General features: G+C 41.0%; 1 protein-coding gene across 4 annotated transcripts in view; it reads left to right on the forward strand.

The window, feature by feature from the left end:
- Positions 1-598: 598 nt before the first annotated feature.
- Positions 599-22605, forward strand: part of ST6GALNAC3 (ST6 N-acetylgalactosaminide alpha-2,6-sialyltransferase 3) — a 647729-nt gene continuing 625722 nt past the window's right edge. For all 4 annotated transcript variants that reach the window (XM_036890108.2, XM_036890105.2, XM_036890106.2 and 1 more), the window contains exon 1: positions 599-764. In XM_036890108.2, the coding sequence (XP_036746003.2) occupies positions 747-764 (18 nt within the window). In that variant the 5' untranslated portion in view covers positions 599-746. The remainder of the gene's footprint in view (positions 765-22605) is intronic.

Below are 22605 nucleotides of genomic sequence, written 5' to 3' on the forward strand. Positions count from 1 at the left end.
GCTTAAAGCAGGAAAGAGCAATACAATTACATATATGTATATATGTGTGTGTATACTTAACACACCAAATATACACAGTGTAAGGTCATGGCATCTTTAGTTGATAGGTATTTGTGCTCCCTTTTTAATGGCAAAATTACTAATTTTTAGGTAAGCCCATCACAGAGTTTTTAAGTAGAGTGAAGGCTCTGTCCTTAAACAGCCCAAGGAGAATTTCCTTTGCTACTTTTGAAGAAACCTTTGATGTGCCCAAGCCTACAGCGGGGTGATTCCAAATTCATTTAACTTCTTTAAAAGTGTGAAATGTCTGCAGAGTTCTCTGATCTGTTAGAGGAGACCGAATTGAGGAGAAGAAAGGCCGTTCGTTTTCTCTCCCCAGCGGGATCCAGATCCCTTCCTACTGCTGAGCACTTTGTATACGTTGATCGACGGAACGTTTATAGAAAAAAAAAGGAGAAAAAGAAAAAGCAGCGAGCACCGAGAGCGGCTGTCCGCGCCCGGGACAGCACGTGATCCGGGGGCGGGGCCTCGAGCGCCGCCAGCCAGTGGACATGTCCGGGGGCGGGGCCGCGGCGCGGGAGGCGGGGCCTGTGCCGGCGCAGCTCGTACCGCGGTCCCCTTATTTGGACCTGCGGGAATGTGGGCTGGAGCTGTCCTGCCGTGGTACCAACCTCCTGCCTGTCGCCGGGACTGCCCCTGACCCAGGCGCGCCTGCTGCTCGGTGGCAGGAGGGCCGGCGGAGCGCCATGGCCTGCATCCTGAAGGTAACGACTGGGCTCTGTGCCTCGGACGCGTGGTTGGCTCGCCCCTTGCTGCTAAGGGGCAAGAGTCCGTCGCGGTCCCACCGCATCCTCATCTCAGTTGTCTTTTTCTGGCATTGATTTTCTTTTTGTTCCTTTGGCAAATGCATATGGAGGGAGATTCTGAAACATGCAGCTGGCACAGCTTCTCTTCCCACCATTCCTGCCTGCTCGCCCCTGCATTGAAGGAGCTGCAGACTCTTGGCTCCAGGGGAGAACAGGGCTGTGCGCCGAATAATGGGGATGGCAGGGAGGGGTGGGGTGCTCCCTCGGGTCTCGCGGCTGTGTTGCCTGAGGCCTTTCAGGGGACACGTTGAGAGGGGGAGAGGTATGGATTCCCGATGGTGAAGCGTGTAACACTTTGAATGGGGGTGAGAGTGAGCATAGGGGGGGAAGTCTACTGAGCCTTTGATCATGTGAAGACAGAAACTTCTGAGTTTACAGGCAGTCCTTTAGGAATGAATTTTCTGTGGGATCTGCTAGCTCTATGTGTCATTAGCTCTACTTTGGAAAAAGTTCACAGGACGATGTATTTATTAGTAGAGAATCTCAGACCCTTCTTATGCTTACAAATTTGAACAGACAAAAGGATTTCACTCCCTATCAGAGTCCACCCTTTCTTTGCTGAATTTTCTTTCTCCAAGTCTGTTCTTACCCCGGACTGAGCATCTTTCTGGGTTTACAGCCTTGTGGTGTTAGGTGGGAGGGCTTGTTGTCAGTGCCTCACTTGAGAACTTTCCATCCCGCAGGAAGAGTTGTTTGTTTGTATGTGTTTTGTTACTTGTTTGTTTGCACTACTGTTTCACTGTGAACTAACCTGACTCCTGACTGCATGAATCAAAAACATTCACAGTACAAAGGTTTCCTGGGCCTTGGCTGAAGAATGTATAGGCCTGTTTGTTCCAGGGTTGGGGGAGCTGTGTGACACAGGAAAATACCAGAAGAGAATTTTTTGGATGTGTTATTGTGAAATAGCATTTGCTTCTCTGTAGGATGATTTGAAGCCATCGCCTGCTGTACCTGAATCATCTTCCAACATGCCTTGGCGTTAATGATGCAAATAAGAGACTAACAGAGTTTCTTTCCTTTTCTTAGAATAAAGGAGATCAGATATTTCCTGTGACTTTTCTGAACTTCCTCTGTTTGTTTTTGAAACATTTTCTGGGACATAACAAATGGTAGCAAGATCAAGAGGAAATATATAATACATTGGTGTTACACTATGGGATTTTTATTTGGAGACAGCACAAAGACTGGATTATAAATATGAGTCATCTCTACTATTTATTATATTATTGGCTGACAGGAAAATTGAGGAACATGACATTTATTGTTGGCTGTCGTCTTCTTTTGGTTTCTCCCCTGTCTTGCACCTGTTCGAAACATTTTTAATGCACATCCCAAGCTACACATGAATCTGATCCGATCTTCCCTTTCCAGCTCCTCACTCTGACCTCAGCACCCATTTGGGGCATATATGAGTCCTCCTTTTCGTTCCTCAATTCAAACTAATCTGGGATACAACAGGTAAACTGCAAAGAGGCCTGTACCCATAAAGACCTTAGTCTAAAAATGCAGGCTCCACCAATTGCTACCTGTGACCTTGGACAAGTTGCTTAATTGTCTTTGAAACAGTTTGCTCAATATAAAATCAAAGTAATAGCACCTTCCACAGGGTTGTTGTGGGGATAAAATAAGATAGGCTATGAGAAATACTTCATGGCACAGGTATTAAAGTGTGCCACTTTTTTCTGACATATAATAACTACAGTTTACTTAATCCTTGCTATATCTTCAGCCTGTTTCATATAATATAATAACTCTCTTTAAAAAAATAATCCATTTACAGATGAGGAAGCTAAGTCTCCTGAGGTTAAGAAAATTGCCCCAAGGCAACAAGGTTAAGAATAAAGTGAGCCTGGATTTAGACCCAGATCCACCAACCTTATACTTTAATGCTGCTCCCTGTACATTCTAAGATGTTCTGATACCAATATAATTCCTACCACCTTTGAGAGACAAAGTATCTTTGTGCAATGATGGGCTAGTAGGTCTTTTCCCCTTGCTGTCTTTAAAAGGCTATGTCTAGTGGAGTGGAGAGTCTGAGGACCTGGATTCACTGCAAGTTTGGCCTCCTGCATATGATTTTAGGTAGTTACTGCCACTTGGAGACTCCATTTGCTCAAGTTGTAGACTGTAGATAATTATAATAATTGCCTGACAGGGTAATTTTCTTTTCTTTTGTTTTTTGACGAAATATTTTCTGCCATATGCAGGCCCTAGACTTGGTTGGCATCACAAGATGTATAAACCAATGGCTCCATTCACAAGTGGTTTGCAGTATAGTTAAGGGGATTAGAAAAGTACATGGATGCTTATGTTACAATATGAAGAGTAACATAGGTCTGTAGGAGGTACAGTAGAGCATGGTTGGACAGAGTAATCAGCCCTTTTACTAGATAGTCAAGACAGGATATTCACTTACGATACTGGAGATGGGTTTTAAAGACTGAATAGTATTTACTGTCATGGAGCTTGTGTTTTAGATGCCTTTTGAGGCAGTGTCAACTTTGTGGGTAAAAAGTAATCTCAACAGATTTTTTTAGGTAGATATTATTATCCACATCTACATGAGAAAACTGAGATACAGAGTGGATGAATAAAGTATCTTTATTGCCTACACAGTAGGCAATTATTCCTAGTAGTTGGAATCTCTAACTAGTTAAGAGTAGAAGCCCTTGCCATGGCAGCTGTTGGTGGTCTTTTTAGACAGAACTAGCTCCTCATGGTACTGAGCATGGCAAGGGTCCATTCTGCTCATGCATGGAGCTGGCTTTTGAGGCAAAATGCTGATTGCCTCAATAATCATTTGATTCTGGAATACATATCCACTCCACATTACTTTGAAGCCAGAAATACGTGTGTTTTAATTATGGCTCTACCACTTACTGATTGTAGAACCAAGAACAAGTTTCTTGATTTTACTGTCCCAGTTTCTGAAATGGGGATGGTCATGCATCCCTCAATGGGTTATTCTAGGGGTTAAATGAGCATATCTTCCTATCAGTAAGGATAGGCTGGTTATATTGCAGTAAAAACAACCCCAAGTCTTAGTAGGTTCATTTCTTGCCCTGCCCCTATTGGGACAGCTCTCCTGGGTAGATATGCTGTTGTGAACAACCTGTCTAGTCAAGGACCAGTCTCTTTCCAAGAGGTGTTTTGAAAATCTTTGAAATCTGATAGACAAGAAAGGTATCTAATTTGTATTAATTTGATTACTAGTGAAGTAACACTTTAAAATTTATATTAGCCATTTGTTTTTCTTCTTTGGTAAATTACAGACATTGTATAATTTTATGTAATAAAAACTGTTTATATTTTCTGTCATGAGTTCTGCCTTTGGTTAGCAGGTACTTTTTGAGCATGGTATCTTGTACACATTGAACAGTTAACAAATATTTAGTGATTTGTATTCAGTTTTCTTTGTATCCAGAACTGAAGTAGACACATGAGACTTATGTACATGAAGCAGTTAGGCAATAACACGATAGATGCATGACTAAGTTACTGTTATTTTCACTACCAGTTACCTGTCTCTGTATGATATTTATTTTCATTTATAGGAAATTGGGTGACTAGTGATAGCAAGTTATATACTTGGTGTCTTCTTATTTACTTTTCCGCTCCAGCCTAACTCTTCACCATATTGCATCTAGGAAAACCTCCCAAATCTGCCCACTGCTCTCCATCCTTAGTCCTTCTGCCTTGTCCAGAGCCTAGTATTTGGTCTGTCTTTTGAAACAGTGTCCTTTCCTTCAGGCTGTGCATAATCTTGTCCATCCTCCACATCACTCTTCGGGTATTGTATATAAGCTCAGTGCTGGTCAAGCCATTTGTAGACTTAAGTGCTTGTTTTGGCTCCCCAACTTCTGTAGGATAAACCCAGTGGTTTAGCTTGGCATTCTAACTCCTTCAGAATCTGGCTCCTACCCATATATCTGGCCTTTCTACCTACTTCTCCCTCACCCACAGTCCAGACACTTATCTAAACTTTTCCCAAGTCTGTAGATGTGGCACCTCCCTTCATACTCTGTGCCTTTGTAATATATAGCACAGGGGTTGAAAGCCTGGATTCTAATGTCAGACCAACCTGTTCTGGCAGTGAGTTCTCTCGGCCTATTTCCTCTTTTGCAAAATGGGAACAAAAATAGTGCCTACTTCTTAAGGTTATGAAGAATAAGTGAGCTAATTTCTGTTGAACAGAACCTGACATACAATATGTCCTTGATAATTGTTAGCAATTAGTTGTGTTGCACAGGCTCATTTCTCTGCAGGAAATTTCCTCTGCTATTACTTTTCCTCCACGGACAAAAGTTTTATTCATCTTTCAGCTCCTAGTTCGGTGCCATGTCAACAGTTAGCCTTCCCCTGCTTCAGCATGACTTCCTCTGTGCTCCCCTGGCCTCAGTTCTGGTCTCTGCAGCGGCAGGTATTATCCCGTACTGTCAGTCAGCTGGTTACTCTTCTGTTTTACCACGAACTCACAAAGTGCAGGGGCCTTCAGTAGGTGAATCGGCAGTGATTATAAGGCACTATAAATGAATACTGCTAGTGATGTGGGAGTTTATGGGTGGTGGTGTTGGTGGCTATCCAGTTGAGTCTTGGGGGCAGAAAAAGCTCGTCTTATTCCACTTGGTATCCATAGGAACTGGCCTGGCTCTCAGCAAGGTGTTACTTAAGTGTTTGTTGAATGTATAAATGATATCATTAATTTTTTAAGATGCCAATTAGAGACATGGGCCTAACCTATTTTCCTCTGTAAACTGCTGAATTCTTCATGGATATTGCGGGGATTTTTCCCTCTATTATATAACAAGCATATTAGAACTTACCAATTAGTTTACTTCTTCAGTTCCTTCTCAGTCTGTTTCTTGTAGATCTGTTACTGCTGCTCGTATAAAATCTGGAGCAAACTTGAGATCTGGGGGTAAAGGGAAGAGAGAACTAGACTGGAAGGAAGAAAGAAGGAAAGTGTAGGAGTGTCTTATCTTTTGTCATAATAATTTGGTTCCCCAAGTTATTGGAAACAAACAAAAAAGCAAAAGCAAAAACAAATCAAGAAACCAACACCCACAACCCCCAATTTGTGGTTCTCCAACTATGAGGTCTCACCAAAACATTTGAAAATAATAAAATACAGACTGAGACTGTAAAGCTGCAGAGACTTCTTCACAAGTATATGGATTATAAATCTGAAACTCAGCATAACCCCAGCAAGTAGAACAGACAAGGTACTTTGCCAGTAAATCTGCTATGACATTTATTTCCACTACCCAAGAAATGCTCGAATCCCAGCATCTGTCTGGCCTAATTTACAGTCTTATGGTGACCAAGTGATGCTTTTGCAACTTCCATTAGCATGCTCTGGGGAATGAGTTGCCTGGTAAAAGCAGAGCTCTCTGAATGAACTGATAACAACAACAGCAGTAATAGTTGGTACTTGTTGAATACCCAGCATGTTCAGGCTGTGTCCTGTGCTAAGTGCTTTATGTACATCATCTCATATCAATTTTTATTGCAAATGAAGATATTAGGTTCAGAGAAGTTGAGTAACTTGTCCCAGGTCCTGTGGTTTCTAAGTGGTGAAGGTGGGGTTCACCCTGGCTGTGTGAGGTTGGAGTGTGTCTTTTACCTTCAGTGCCAATTAAGTGAATGTTTGTAGGGGCTTTGAGTTTATTTCACCATCTTCTGTGCAGGCAATACTCTGTCTAGACAGCTTTGTAACACCAGCCTGGTGGGGATCACTTTTAGCTGTGTTATTATGTGTTCCTTCCTTAGAGTTTCCTTTGAGACAGAGCAGCTAGAGGAATAGAGGGGCCCAGAGAGACTGGGGAGATAAGAAGTTTCTAATTCTGCCTCTAACACTGAATAGCCCTTTGATCCTGGGCAAGTCACATGACCCCTCCCCCCTTGCCTGAGAAACCCGCAAGTCCCTTTGGGGGTTGGAGTGAAGGAGAGGGTGGTGAAGAGTTGGATTTACCCATATGTCAAGCTTTAGGGCTCCGATAAGAGCCTTCAAGGCTCTGGGAAGAGGCCCTGGCATTTTTGTATTTGTAATTTTATATTCATTTTCTTAAAGAGCCCCGCAAATGTATAAACTTCAGGCTTCCCAGCCTGGATCCCTCCTGGGGTAGTGTTGGATTCCAAAAGACATAATGCATGTGAATGTGCTTTGCAAAGCAGAATGCACTGTACACGTATGGCAAAACTATGATTATATTAATAATTATGTAACAGCTTGAATGGAGGAAAACTATCTTGGGGATTGGTGGGAGAAAGAAGGGTTTAGGTTTGAGGAAAGCAGAGGGAGCCTGTTAAGCTTTCCAGTAGATGACTGGGGGAAGTTATGAAATCTCCCCAGGAGGAAAATTTCTATCTGTTTCTGAGAATTTCACACACACTTGTGCCTCAAGGCTGGGAGTTGGAGTTCTTTTTGTTTTCTGGCTTCAGGGAAAAGTGGAGGAGGAAGGCATTTTTCTAATTGGAAAGAGTAGATTTACAAGTGCTACTGGGATCCCATTAAAGAAAGCTGCAGTTAGCTCCTGGTTATTGAAAGGCTCATTATTCAGTTTATGGATTATCCAGATCCTCTCCATCCCTGGCCATTCTGATGTACACCTTTTATGCATTTTACTGCCGATTAGCACCTCCACCAGAGCCAGGAAAGGGAGAAGAGCTAAACCCGAAATTGTTAATTCCTCTTCCTGTTAGCAGCTCAAAGTTCGTTATCAGGAAGGTAGTTACAGGAAATGGCTCCAATGAAGTGAAGGGATTATGTGCTTTCACTATTGTTTTCCTTCTTCCTCAGCTCAAGAATGAGAGTTCTGGTTCTGATTTTAAACTCATTTAAAGTCACCAAATTAGAGACCCTTGGCCCAGGGTTTCCAGAGACTTCAATAAACAGCAACTTGGGGGTAGGTAACATTCTCAGAGGATCCTTCACCTGACACCCCATATATCCAGGCCTTTTTCTCACCTCCTGTGTGATGTGGAGGGGTGGGGGCTCACAACATCTGGCACTTGGGGGAGTGGGGAAAGTTAACTCTTGAAGAGATTGCCTGAGGGGTGGGGCCAGGAAAAGAGGTTCCTGTACTTAAGTCATTCTATTGTTTGTGCAAAAGATGTGTCTCTGCATATACATGGTAAATATAAATACATAAATAAAACTGTGCATCCACATTCATTCAGTCATATCTTAATATTTACCCAGATTTGAAAATTTTTACATGCAAAATCCTTGTCTGGAAAGGACCTTGCTCTGATTTAAAAGGCTGTTTAGTTTCTTAGTGAATTTATTAGCTGTGCATTTACCAGACCCAAAAATAAAAACTTCTTTGGTGAGTTATGGAAGTTATATTCTCATCTTGCTCTAAGATCATGATCAAAAGGGGACTGGAAGTAAAATGTGTGTGTGCTGCATTGGGAATAAGTCATGATGTGGGATCAATATGAGTATGTGGAAATCATCTGAGATTTTGAGGACTAGAATGAACAAATGACTGTTCTGGGACTGTCCCCTTCCTTGGGACAAGTGGGATATACACCTTCAGAGTGTAAGGCTGCTATTCCTAGTATGTGTGGTATTCTTGGTCCCACCAACAGGCTGGACTCTAAAGAAAAAGAAGTGAGTCTCTCTGTGGGTAAGATTTGCTTTTTCTATCAAGGAAAATAGATTTGCCTTATCAAACCTTAAGAAGGGCTGTTCTCAAGGGCATTGGCAGTAAGAGGACTGTAGAGTAAAGAGGTCAGACCTGCACTGACTCTAAGTCTGATTCCAACTTTGTGATGAACAGGAGTGATAACAATAACAGTTTAACCCTCTAGCAGTGCTGACCAGTAGAAGTATACTGCAGACCACTTATGCAATTCACTTTCTAAGAGCCACATTAAAAACATTCAAAAAAGCAAAAGGAAATAAGCAGAATTTACTTTAATAATATATTCTGTTTAACCTGATATAGTCAAAACGTTTTCACTTCAACATGCAATCAATATAAAAATTATTAATGAAATATTTATATTCTTTTTTTGTAAGTCTTCAAAACTTGGTGTGCATTTTGCCATTACATCGTATCTCAATTTGGATGCTAAATTTTCAGCAGAGATAATTTGATCTGTATTTAGACTTTATGAAATTTATAGTCAAAAAAGTAGATTCACAGGTCCAGGTTGCTCCAAAGATGTTTATGTGTTCCAAGAGCTGAATCAAGTAATCAGTTTTTAAATGTAAATAAAATAAAATAAAAAATGTGTTTCCTCAGTCACATCACTGTGTTTCAAGTCTCAACAGCCAAATGCAGGTAGTGGCGTCTGTGTTGTACAGCGTGTTCATTCAGGTATTCATACTCACCATCAGGAGAGACCACTGAACTTGGAGGCAATGTGGGCAATGTCAGGGGATCGGGGAAAGGTCTGTTGTGTGAGGATCAGAACGGGGGGCACTCTTCTTGGTCAGATGCTAGGCAGCCAAAGGAAGGCAGTGATGCGCAGGTAATGAGTGCCAGACCTGGGGACATATTGGAAACTTTGATGAGCCCTTGAAATGTTGTATGAAAATGGAGTCCTAGGGTTTTCCATATCCGAGACTGATTGGCCCCCCAGATGTTGAACAGCTGTGAATTCTCCCAAGAGAGTGCTGCTTTGGTCTCAGTGTGGTGGTGTGAACTCCTGGAGGCTTTGAGGTCAGAGACAGACGTTATCCACTTTTACTTGAGTCATTCCTTTGCTCCAGGAGGGCAGCACACATATGGCAGTAATTTAGACATCCAGGATAAACCACATGTCCTCTTTTAAGTCAGGGCAGTAAGGTGATTGGAGTTCCTGTGGGTAGTTTGCTTATTTTTTCAGTGTTTGTTTTTGTGTATATAAATTCAGCAGTATGCTGGTAGACAAATGTCCAATGGTGATTAGAGCAAATCAGTTTGTAAACCTGCAGCTCAGTTTTGCTTACAGTTCTGCATTGTATTTCTGCCCTGCTCCCTCTAGTCTTTCTGGATCAGACAGTGTTAGCATTTTTTCGTGAGATGAAATGACATTGTAAGAATGACAGTAGGTTTCATTTAAGAATGACAGTAGGTGCCTTTTGCTGAGTGCCTTCTCTCTGGCAGGGAGCTTGCCAGGTATTTTACAGATATTTATTATCTCACAGCAAGACTTCAGGATGAGCATTATGACTTTATTCTGACAGATGAGGAAACTCTGGTTCATATACACCAACAGCTTTGCTAATATAAGAGCACCAGACTGGAGTCTGCAAATTATAGCCCTTGGGCCAAATCACACTATTACCTATCTATATTATAGCCTGTGATTAAAAATGGGTTTTGCTTTTTTAAATGGTGGAAAAAATTTTTAAAAGAGTAAGATTTCATGACCTGAAAATGTATGAAATTATAAGTCAGTATTCATAAATAACATTTTACTGGGACACAGCCATGCTTATTTGCTTCGAGTGTCATGTTCTTTCTGTAGGCTGTAAGGGGCGGGGGTCATGGGTGTGGGGGTTCTTGCACAAATGGCTGGCACTGGCCCTGGGGCCTCCCACTGAGTGTCAGGGGTGTTTACTGAGCATGGAACCAAGCTCTCTATGTGGAAGAGGAGCCTGAAGCTTAGAGAGGATAAGAAACTCGCCAAAGCCCCAGAGTGGGGCTGGAATTCAGCCTCCTGATCCCTAAGTCTGCTGCTTCTCAGCACGCTGACCAAGATGCTGCGCAAGCTGAGCACTGCACCAGGGCCCGGGAAGGGCTTGTTAGGCTGGAGGCTGCTGTGCCCCATCCAGAGTTCAGGAGTCTCTAGGTCTGGGGTGGGGCCCACAAACGTACATTTCTGACAGGCCTCCCCCACCCCAGTCAATGCTAATGGCGCCCATCTGTGGGCACACTTTGAATAGCCCTGCATGCTCAATAAATAGCTTTTGAGTTACATAGAAGACTTTTCCAACAGAAACTCCTGTTCTGTTTAAGTCAATTTAGAAATTTAATAAGTATATTCTTATCAACTTTTGAGGCATGGTAATCATTTGATTTCTGCCTCCATTGTTCTCATTAAACCCCAAGCCCTCTGATGCCAGGGGGCTCAGGCCACCATGAATGTTGAAATGCATGTGATTATGCCCATCAGCAAGGGGCTGGGGCTGGAACGAATCCCTGGAGGGTGGCATCCCTTGTGCAAGACACTCAGTTTCTTTCAAATCAGTTTCAAAATCAGCTTATGGTGATTTATAAACAGGAATTTGGTTCCTGCTAATTGTATGTTGAGCCCTTTCTCCCACTCTGTGCCCCGCTCCCCGCACCCCCATTTCTCTGTTGGCTGACAAGGAGACCTGGGGTGCAGGAAACAGCTTTGTAGTCAGATTGCGCTGGTTTTGGTCATGGAAGTTAATGTGTTAGTGCTAGAGTTCAATTATTGGCTTAGTCTCATTTAAAAAGTCATTATTTAAGGATTAGGAGTGGGGGGGAACCAAGACTGGTGAAAGGTGATAGCTTTTTTTCCTTCATGTAGATGATTCTTAGCCTTGTTTGGGATTTTAATAACAAAAAGCGTTGGGAACCTCTGATTTAGTCTCTTCTTACAGGCTTATATTGACATTAAGAAGAAATCTCTAAAATTTTCCCTTTTGCTTTCTCCAGGCTCTCTATTTCTATGCCTTTATCTATTGTACAGAACATTTATCTGATTTCCCCCCTTTCATCTCAGGTCACTGGGCTCCTCCTCTATAAAGGTGTTAAGTGGATCGCGGGTTACTATGTCTCCAGAACCATCATCTCCCTACAGAAGTATAGAACTCTGTCACTAAGTAGATAAAGCCGTCTTGCAGAGTTCCAGGATATAAAGTCATTCCATTTGGAATTCTCTGGGAAGTGCAACTCATTTTTGTGCCTCGTATGGAATTATTGGTGCCGTGTTCATGACAGCCCCTATGTCATCCCGCACACCTTTGCCACTGCCTGGCGGCTGGCTTTCCCACGCCCTGTGTGTGCTCTTTCTTCGCTGCCCTTTCTGACCTTGCCATCCTTCCTTTCTCCCTATTTCTAGGAGACAATCCATTCCCCTGAAACAGCAAGTAGCAGAACCACTGCCACCTATGCCTTCTGCTTTATTTATTTTCCCTCTCATTTTTTTCTTTGGGAGTAAGAGAATCGCTCTCTCCTACTCTGGCTTATGTCACTTAATTATTTGTTCCTTGGCTGGTTTAATGTTTATTTAATTCTGCCATGCTGTTTAACCCCACCAGCCTGGTTGGTGGCTCAAACTGAGCCAAGGTTTCTGCATGTGACTTCTAACTTGGTAAAGGAAGGTTTGCTTTTCCCTCATGCATCTTTGACCCTTGAAGTAAAACCTTGTTTAAAGAAATGACATCCAAATCACATATTACTGTAGATTTCTGTATGAGAACAACTGAAATCCACTGTATATCTTCTACATTTGTGTGGGTTAGAGGGGACTATGCTTGACCTTTTCACCCCACTTATTTTCAGCAAATAGGGACTTGTGAAGAGGGAGTTTTTATCAAGCACTTAGAGTCCAAGTGGTAGAGGGATAGACAAAATGGAGATAAAAAGAGAAGCTGAGGCCTTTAATTCCTTTCTAAGGGAAAATGGAGTCTATGACTGTGACAATAACTTAGATTTATTGAGTGTCTACAGGTATTGTGTTGGGGCTTTGTATTTTTGCATTATCTCAATCCTTAAAGCTTGTAAGGTAGATAGTCTTATAAATTCCCATATAGAGGAGGAAATTGAAGTTTTAGAGAGGCTAAGTCCCTGAGGTCATATAACTGTTAAATGAGGGGGTATGATTTGAATCCGGGAGTTTGGCTGAAGTAAAATACATGCAGTAGAATACATTCCTGTAGTCAAACATGGACAAACCTATTTGTAACTTGCCTCGAATGATAATAATTTAATGATAAAATAACATCACTAAACATTTTCTGGGCACTAACTTTATGATAGACATTATACTGAGGCATGCACATATTTCCTTTAATATTCAGTAGTCTTTTTAGAAAAATACTATTGTTGTCATATTTATTTTGCCTGTAATGAAACTCTGAGGCTTAGGGAAAGCTCAAGTTCTTCGCCCAAGGTGCCATGGCTGGTGAGTAGACAATCTGTGTAACCCTATTATTTTTCTAATTATTGCTGTTGTTAGTTAACATTTAGTGAGGCCTAGGCACTATTCTCAGCACTTTACATTTACTAACTCGTGTAATCCCTATTTTCCAGATGAGGAAATGGAGGCACTTACTGGTTAGGATCACCAAACTACTTTTGGCAGTGGTGAGATCTGAACCCAGGCACATTGGCTGTGGTATTTATGTATGTAACACGCATGCATATGGCCACAAACCTTGTGTTTTTGTGTTTTTTCCTCCCCCACTTTGGTGATTTATCTTCTGGCGCAGAGAGCATCACTTAGGACTTTTGGAATTCATTCCAATATGAAATCAACCCACTTCAAAGGAGCTGTGGAAATAAAAATGATTGCTTGATTTTTGACTTAAGATTAAAAAAAAACTGAATTGAAAAAAATTTTGTGAAGGTTTCTTTTATATGCCTTTGAAGAATTTTGGATCCAACCACACTTAGGGAGACCCACTTAAGGTCGTCAGACCTGGTGGAATTAATTTCCTTATCGAGGCGGTGTTTGTGTTTGGGCATGAGCCCACATTCTGACTGGGTGAGAGTGCCAGGCAGTTTGCCTTCTCGACCGCTCTCCCTGCTCTACGTTCACCACCTGCCTACCCGAGTAACTCCACAGGCAGCCAGCGTGCTCTTATAAAAGTAAATCATATTATGGTAGTTCCCTCTCAACCTTTTGGTGACTTTCCATTTTACTTGGAACAAAATCTAAAGTCCTTTCCAGGGTTCACAATGCTCATGATCTTGCTCCTGCTTATTTGTGAGAAATCATCTCCTACATCTTGGTCTCCTGCTCTTTTTCATTCCCTCCAGTTCTTGGACCATGTCAAGTTCCTTCCTGCTTCAGAGACTTTGGACTGCCTCCCCTGCTTCCCAAACCTTGCCCCTGGGTTCTTTTCGAGGCTGTTTCTTCCCACCTGTCATGCCCCACATTAAAATGTATTGCCTTGGACAGGTCTTTGTTGATTATGCCAATGAAATATAACTCTTCCTGATATTCCCTATTATGCTTCCCTATTTTGTGCATAGCACTTTCTTAATATAAGAATACATGCGTATTTGTTTGTTTACTTGTCCGTCAAAAAATTGAAAGGGCCGGGATCATAATTATTTTGTTCATCACTGTGTACCTAGCATCTAACACAGGGCAGTCAACAAACCAATGAAGACTGAATGCATTAATTTAATTAAGGCAAAAAGAATAGTCTGAAGTAATAACTCATTATGGACGCCTGAAGTAACAGCTCATTTTGGGGAATCGTGAAATTTGGATGGCCGTCACTGAACTGACTTGGGTTGCTAGAGGAGATGGTATAGTTGGGGTCACATCATAAAGGATTATGTAGGTCCTACCAAGGAGTATGGGCTTTGTCTTCTGGAAATAGGGAAATGCTGATAGGTTTTAAACAGATTATTAAATGTGATGGAGGTATCTAGTCAGAGAGAACATTCTATTGTCTTACTGTCTTTTAGAGTACTTAGAGTCTTTGAATTGACTCTGGTCATTGTCCTTTGTATTTGGAAATTACTTGTCCCAATTATGATTTTGCTACAATGATTGCACAGGCAGAATTTCAAACAGAATGCTGGAAATCAAAATGTGCCAAAGGTGTAAGTGTGCTTGTTTATAGCAAAGCTTATTTTTTATCTATCAAATGGGTATCAATCAATGATAAAATGAAATGAAATATTTTAAACAAATAAGTTATTAGTTCAGATTGTTCAACTTTCTGTTTAATGAAGAGAATCTTAAATTTGGATATTATCTCTTGGGTCATTTAGGTGATACATTGCAGAGTTTAGGCTTTGGTAGAGCTGACTTCTATATTTAGTCAGTAGTATTGCTCTTAAAGAAGATGCTAGGTTATTCTGTCCTGTGGGTCATTATATAGCAACTGTCTTGGGGCCCTGCCTTGGAAGGACAATATTATTGTCCTTGCAGCAGCAGCTATTACTTACTGAACACCTACTATGTGGCAGTCACTGAGCTAATCAACTTACATTATGTAAGTAAAACCTTAATAGTGTTTTTTTGAGCTTCATATATTCCTGTTTAACAGATGGAGAAACAAAGGTTCAGAGAAGTTAAGTACAGTAGTCCCCCCTTATCTTTGGTTTTTCCCTCTGCAGTTTTAGTCTTCTGTGACCAACTGCAGTCCAGAAGTGGTTGATATTCCTCTGACATATAATAATAAGTTCAGTAGTAGCCTAATGTTTGTCACAATGCCTATAACATTCACTTCAGTTCATCTCATTATATGAACATTTTATCATCTCACAAGAAGAGACATTTTATCATCTCACATCTTTACCATCACAAGAAGAAAGGAGTACAGTATATTTTGAGAGACAGAAAGACATTTGCATAACTTGCTGTAGTATATTGTTGTAATTTTCTATTTTGCTTTTACTTATTGTTGTTAATTTCTTACTGTGCCTAATATATAAATCAAGTTTTATTATAGGTATGTATGTATAGGAAAAACACAGTATATGTATGGTTTGGTACTATTTGTGGTTTCAGGCGTCCCCACTGGTGGTTTTGAAACATACCCCTGTGGATAGGGGGAGACTTCTGTAATTCTCTCAAGTAAGTAGTGGATCTAGGGAATGAAGTTCAGATCTGTCTGACTCAAAATGCCCTATTTTTATTATAACCCTCTGTTCTTCTATCTTTGTAGATGAGAGAATTATGTAGGACTATTGAAATGAACTGAATGTAACTGTACTTTGAAAGCTTATGGAAATATATATATTTTTTATTTCTTTGACATATCTTCTTGTAGAGTAACTTAAGCATGTATAGGTTTTAAACTACCAATTAAATTGTGCACACACATTAACATAATAGGAATACAGTTACATAACCAAAGCAGATCTATAATTACCAGCCATCTCCAGTGAAACCAAGAAAACCAGTTAGGCATCCTAGGCATTTGTGAAAATTAATCTATGATATGCTGGAGATTGTCCAACATATCTTGAACAGTCTGAGAGAAATCAGACAAATTAAAACAACCCATTCCTGGAAACTGTTCACATCCCATATGTTCTTTTAACAGTAGATAGTCTGTAGTTGTAAGATTTTGGAGTGCTACAAGTTGCACTTCTCCTAATTCTTGGTTGAGTTCCAACAGTATAGATCCAGTCAAATTTGTTGTTTTACTGTATGCACAGGCCGGCTTAGATATCTCCTTCTTCATTCCCATGGCAAGTCCAGGAACTGGTGGGATGAATGCAGCTACAACTGTAGCAGCGCCTGGATCTTTGTTGAGGTTTTTTGATGATCATCTTCTGTCATGAGTCTTCCAGAGAGTGCTGATGTTGGAATTTCTTCTTCATATTGTATCTTAGTTCATTTTCTGGGTAGCCAAATTAGGCTTTGATCCTCTGTATAAACAGAAACAGACCCTTTGCCTACACTTTGATATGCCCTTTATACCATTGTGTATAACTCCTTGGGGGTCACCACACAGGAACTGCTTTTTTTTTTTTTTTTAAGAGAAAGGAATATTATGAGAAAAATGTACCTCCATAGCCGATCGACTGACACCCTTTCAGTGATCAAAATTAAGGATATTTAAAGCATGCATTAATCGTTGATTTACTGTTAGTTTTATCCTATCAGGGAGTAATCCCCCTTTTCTTTCTTTCTTTTTTTTTTTTTTTGTTATCATTAATCTACACTTACATGAAGAATATTATGTTTACTAGGCTCTCCCCTATACCAGGCCCTCCCTATAAACTCCTTTACAGTCACTGTCCATCAGCATAGCAAAATGTTGTAGAATCACTACTTGTCTTCTCTGTGTTGTACAGCCCTCCCCTTTCTCCCACCCCCCCATTATGCATGCTAATCTTAATACCCGCCTTCTTCTTCCTGCCCCCCTTATCCCTCCCTACCCACCCATCCTCCCCAGTCCCTTTCCCTTTGGTACCTGTTAGTCCATTCTTGAGTTCTGTGATTCCGCTGCTGTTTTGTTCCTTCAGTTTTTCTTTTGTTCTTATACTCCACAGATGAGTGAAATCATTTGGTATGTCTCTTTCTCCACTTGGCTTATTTCACTGAGCATAATACCCTCCAGCTCCATCCATGTTGTTCCAAATGGTAGGATTTTCCCTCTTCTTATGGCTGAGTAGTATTCCATTGTGTATATGTACCACATCGTCTTTATCCATTCATCTACCGATGAACATTTGGGTTGCTTCCAATTCTTGGCTATTGTAAATAGTGCTGCGATAAACATAGGAGTGCATCTGTCTTTCTCAAACTTGATTGCTGCGTTCTTAGGGTAAACTCCTAGGAGTGGAATTCCTGGGTCAAATGGTAAGTCTGTTTTGAGCATTTTGATGAAACTCCATACTGCTTTCCACAATGGTTGAACTAATTTACATTCCCACCAGCAGCGTAGGAGGGTTCCCCTTTCTCCACAACCTCGCCAACATTTGTTGTTGTTTGTCTTTTGGATGGCAGCCATCCTTACTGGTGTGAGGTGATACCTCATTGTGGTTTTAATTTGCATTTCTCTGATAATTGGTGATGTGGAGCATCTTTTCATGTGTCTGTTGGCCATCTGTATTTCTTTTTTGGAGAACTGTCTGTTCAGTTCCTCTGCCCATTTTTTAATTGGGTTATTTGTTTTTTGTTTGTGAGGCATGTGAGCTCTTTATATATTCTGGACGTCAAGCCTTTATCGGATGTGTCATTTTCAAATATATTTTCCCATACTGTAGGGTTCCTTTTTGTTCTATTGATGGTGTCTTTTGCTGTACAGATGCTTTTCAGCTTAATATAGTCCCACTTGTTCATTTTTGCTGTTGTTTTCCTTGCCTGGGGAGATATGTTCAAGAAGAGGTCACTCATGTTTATGTCTAAGAGGTTTTTGCCTATGTTTTCTTCCAAGAGTTTAATGGTTTCATGACTTACATTCAGGTCTTTGATCCATTTTGAGTTTACTTTTGTATATGGGGTTAGACAATGGTCTAGTTTCATTCTCCTACTTGTAGCTGTCCAGTTTTGCCAGCACTATCTGTTGAAGAGACTGTCATTTCCCCATTGTATGTCCATGGTTCCTTTATCAAATATTAATTGGCCATATATGTCTGGGTTAATGTCTGGATTCTCTAATCTGTTCCAGTGGTCTGTGGCTCTGTTCTTGTGCCAGTACCAAATTGTCTTGATTACTATGGCTTTATAGTAGATCTTGAAGTTGGGGAGTGAGATCCCCCCTACTTTATTCTTCTTTCTCAGGATTGCTATGGCTATTCGGGGTCTTTGGTGTTTCCATATGAATTTTTGAATTATTTGTTCCAGTTCATTGAAGAATGTTGCTGGTAGTTTGATAGGGATTTCATCAAATCTGTATATTGCTTTGGGCAGGATGGCCATTTTGACGATATTAATTCTTCCTAGCCACGAGCATGGGATGAGTTTCCATTTGTTAGTGTCCCCTTTAATTTCTCTTAAGAGTGACTTGTAGTTTTCAGAGTATAAGTCTTTTCATTTCTTTGGTTAGATTTATTCCTAGGTATTTTATTCTTTTTGATGCAATTGTGAATGGGGTTGTCTTCCTGATTTCTCTTTCTGTTGGTTCATTGTTAGTGTATAAGAAAGCTACAGATTTCTGTGTGTTAATTTTGTATCCTGCAACTTTGCTGTATTCCGATATCAGTTCTAGTAGTTTTGGGGTGGAGTCTTTAGGGTTTTTTATGTACAGTATCATGTCATCTGCAAATAGTGACAGTTTTACTTCTTCTTTACTAATCTGGATTCCTTGTATTTTTTTGTTTTGTCTGATTGCCGTGGCTAGGACCTCCAGTACTATGTTAAATAACATTGGGGAGAGTGGGCATCCCTGTCTAGTTCCCGATCTCAGAGGAAAAGCTTTCAGCTTCTCACTGTTCAGTATAATATTGGCTGTGGGTTTGTCATACATGGCCTTTATTATGTTGAGTTACTTGCCCTCTATACCCATTTTGCTGAGAGTTTTTATCATGAATGGATGTTGAATTTTGTCAAATGCTTTTTCAGCATCTATGGAGATGATCATGTGGTTTTTGTCTTTCTTTTTGTTGATGTGGTGGATGATGTTGATGGACTTTCGAATGTTGTACCATCCTTGCATTCCTGGGATGAATCCCACTTGGTCATGGTGTACGATCCTTTTGATGTATTTTTGAATTCGATTTGCTAATATTTTATTGAGTATTTTTGCATCTACGTTCATCAGGGATATTGGTCTGTAGTTTTCTTTTTTGGTGGGGCCTTTGCCTGGTTTTGGTATTAGGGTGATGTTAGCTTCATAGAATGAGTTTGGGAGTATCCCCTCCTCTTCTATTTTTTGGAAAACTTTAAGGAGAATGGGTATTATGTTTTCTCTGTATGTCTGATAAAATTCCGAGGTGAATCCATCTGGCCCGGGGGTTTTGTCCTTTGGTAGTTTTTTGATTACTGCTTCAATTTCATTGCTGGTAATTGGTCTGTTTAGATTTTCTGTTTCTTTCTGGGTCAGTCTTGGATGGTTGTATTTTTCTAGGAAGTTGTCCATTTCTCCTAGGTTTCCCAGCTTGTTAGCATATAGGTTTTCATAGTACTCTCTAATAATTCTTTGTATTTCTCTGGGGTCCATCGTGATTTTTCCTTTCTTGTTTCTGATTCTGTTGATTTGTGTTGACTGTCTTTTCCTCTTAATAAGTCTGGCTAGAGGCTTATCTATTTTGTTAATTTTCTCGAAGAACCAGCTCTTGGTTTCATTGATTTTTGCTATTGTTTTATTCTTCTCAATTTTATTTATTTCTTCTCTGATCTTTATTATGTCCCTCCTTCTGCTGACCTTAGGCCTCATCTGTTCTTCTTTTTCCAATTTCGATAATTGTGACATTAGACCATTCATTTGGGATTGCTCTTCCTTTTTAAAATATGCTTGGATTGCTATATACTTTCCTCTTAAGACTGCTTTTGCTGTGTCCCACAGAAGTTGGGGCTTAGTGTTGTTGTTGTCATTTGTTTCCATATATTGCTGGATCTCCATTTTGATTTGGTCATTGATCCACTGATTATTTAGGAGCGTGTTGTTAAGCCTCCATGTGTTTGTGAGCCTCTTTGCTTTCTTTGTACAGTTTATTTCTAGTTTTATGCCTTTGTGATCTGAAAAGTTGGTTGGTAGGATTTCAATCTTTTGGAATTTTCTGAGGCTCTTTTTGTGGCCTAGTATGTGGTCTATTCTGGAGAATGTTCCATGTGCACTTGAGAAGAATGTGTATACTGTTGCTTTTGGATGTAGAGTTCTGTAGATATCTATTAGGTCCATCTGTTCTAGTGTGTTGTTCAGTGCCTCTGTGTCCTTACTTATTTTCTGTCTGGTGGAGCTGTCCTTTGGGGTGAGTCGTGTGTTGAAGTCTCCTAGAATGAATGCATTGCATTCTGTTTTCTACTTTAGTTCTGTTAGTATTTGTTTCAGATATGTTGGTGCTGCTGTATTGGGTGCATATATATTTATAATGGTTATATCCTCTTGTTGGACTGAGCCCTTTATCATTATGTAATGTCCTTCTTTATCTTTTGTTAATTTCTTTATTTTGAAGTCTGTTTTGTCTGATACCAGAATTGCAACACCTGCTTTTTTCTCTCTGTTGTTTGCTTGAAATATCTTTTTCCATCCCTTGACTTTAAGTGTGTTCATGTCTTTGGGTTTGAGGTGAGTCTCTTGTAAGCAGCATATGGATGGATCTTGCTTTTTTATCCATTCTATTACTCTTTGTCTTTTGATTGGTGCATTCAGTCCATTTACATTTAGGGTGATTATTGAAAGGTATGTACTTATTGCCATTGCAGTCTTTAAGTTTGTGGTTACCAAAGGTTCAAGGTTAGCTTCTTTACTGTCTTACTGTCTAACTTAACTCGCTTGTTGAGCTGTTATAAACACGGTCTGATGATTCTTTATTTCTCTCCCTTCTTATTCCTCCTCCTCCCTTCTTCATATGTTGGGTGTTTTGTTCTGTGTTCTTTTTAGGAGTGCTCTCATCTACAGCAGTCCCTGTAAGATGCCCTGTAGAGGTGGTTTGTGGTAGGCAAATTCCCTCAACTTTTGCTTGTCTGGGAATTGTTTAATCCCTCCTTCATATTTAAATGATAATCATGCTGGATACAGTAGTCTTGGTTCGAGGCCCTTCTGTTTCATTGCATTAGGTATATCATGCCATTCTCTTCTGGCATGTAGGGTTTCTGTTGAGAAGTCTGATGATAGCCTGATGGGTTTTCCTTTGTAGGTAACCTTTTTTTTCTCTCTGGCTGCCTTTAATACTTTGTCCTTGTCTTTGATCTTTGCCATTTTAATTATTATGTGTCTTAGTGTTGCCCTCCTTGGATCCCTTGTCATGGGAGTTCTGTGTACTTCTGTGGTCTGAGAGGCCATTTCCTCCCCTAGTTTGGGGAACTTTTCAGCAATTATTTCTTCAAAGACACTTTCTATCCCTTTTTCTCTCTCTTCTTCTTCTGGTGCCCCTATAATGCGGATATTGTTCTGTTTCGATTGGTCACTCAGCTCTCTTAAAATTCTTTCATTCCTGGAGATCCTTTTATCTCTCTCTGCATCAGCTTCTCTGCGTTCCTGTTCTCTGTTTTCTCGTCCATAAATGGTCTCTTGCATCTCGTCCATGCTGTTTTGAAGTCCTTCCAGAGCTTGTTTTATTTCTGTATTCTCCTTCCTTAGTTCTGGCATATTTCTCTGCAAGTCCATCAGCATGGTTATGACTTTTGTTTTGAATTCTTTTTCAGGAAGACTGGTTAAATCTATCTCCCCAGGTTCCTTTTCAGGGGAAGATGTAGCAGATGCCGAAGCTGTCTGGGTTAGTCTTGTCTGGATCAGATTTTTTTGCCTTTTCATGTTGACAGGTGCTATTGACTGTCAGCTGGGAGGGCCAAACTTTTCACTTGCTACTGGCCTTTCTTTACTGGGACAACTGCGACCCCTAGTGGCTTGTGTTGGGTAATTGCGTGTAGACTGGGTCTTTGTGTCTTGCCAGGCTGGTATGGAGGAAGCTCCCTTTCTGAGTGCGTGGCCAGCCTTAGGCTGCTTCTCTGCTTTCTCAGCGCCCGGAGGGGTAATGGACGGGGGCTGTTTGGTTGTTTACCTCCGTGGGGGGTCTCAGAGCTGTTGCCCATGTGGTTAGTGCGCCCGGTTTTTCCCTGTAATTTCCAGCTGCTGTGCTGTGACCTGTGTTGTTTCCGTCCAGCTGTTGTGTCCCTGTCCCTTTAAGACTTTCAAAAAGCACTCACTTTTCTTTGTCACAGGGGCATCAGCTTCGGAACCTGCTCAGAGGTCTTGCTGCCCTGTTTTACCTAGTTTCCAGCCCTCCACGCATGCACTGTGTCTGCGCTCTGGAGCGGATGGCTGGGGCTGGGTGTTTAGCAGTCCTGGCTCCCTCTCCCTCCCCGCTCCGACTCCTCTCCACCCACCGGGAGCTGGGGGCAGGCATGCTCGGGTCCCGCCGGGCTGGGGCTTATATCTTAACCCTTTCACCAGGTGCTGGGCTCTCGCATGTGTGGATGTAGTCTGGCTGTTGTCCTGTGTCTTCTGGTCTCTCTTTTAGGATTAGTTGTA

This window comes from Manis pentadactyla, chromosome 4 (genome assembly GCF_030020395.1).
Source record: "Manis pentadactyla isolate mManPen7 chromosome 4, mManPen7.hap1, whole genome shotgun sequence".
NCBI classification, from domain to species: Eukaryota; Metazoa; Chordata; class Mammalia; order Pholidota; family Manidae; genus Manis; species Manis pentadactyla.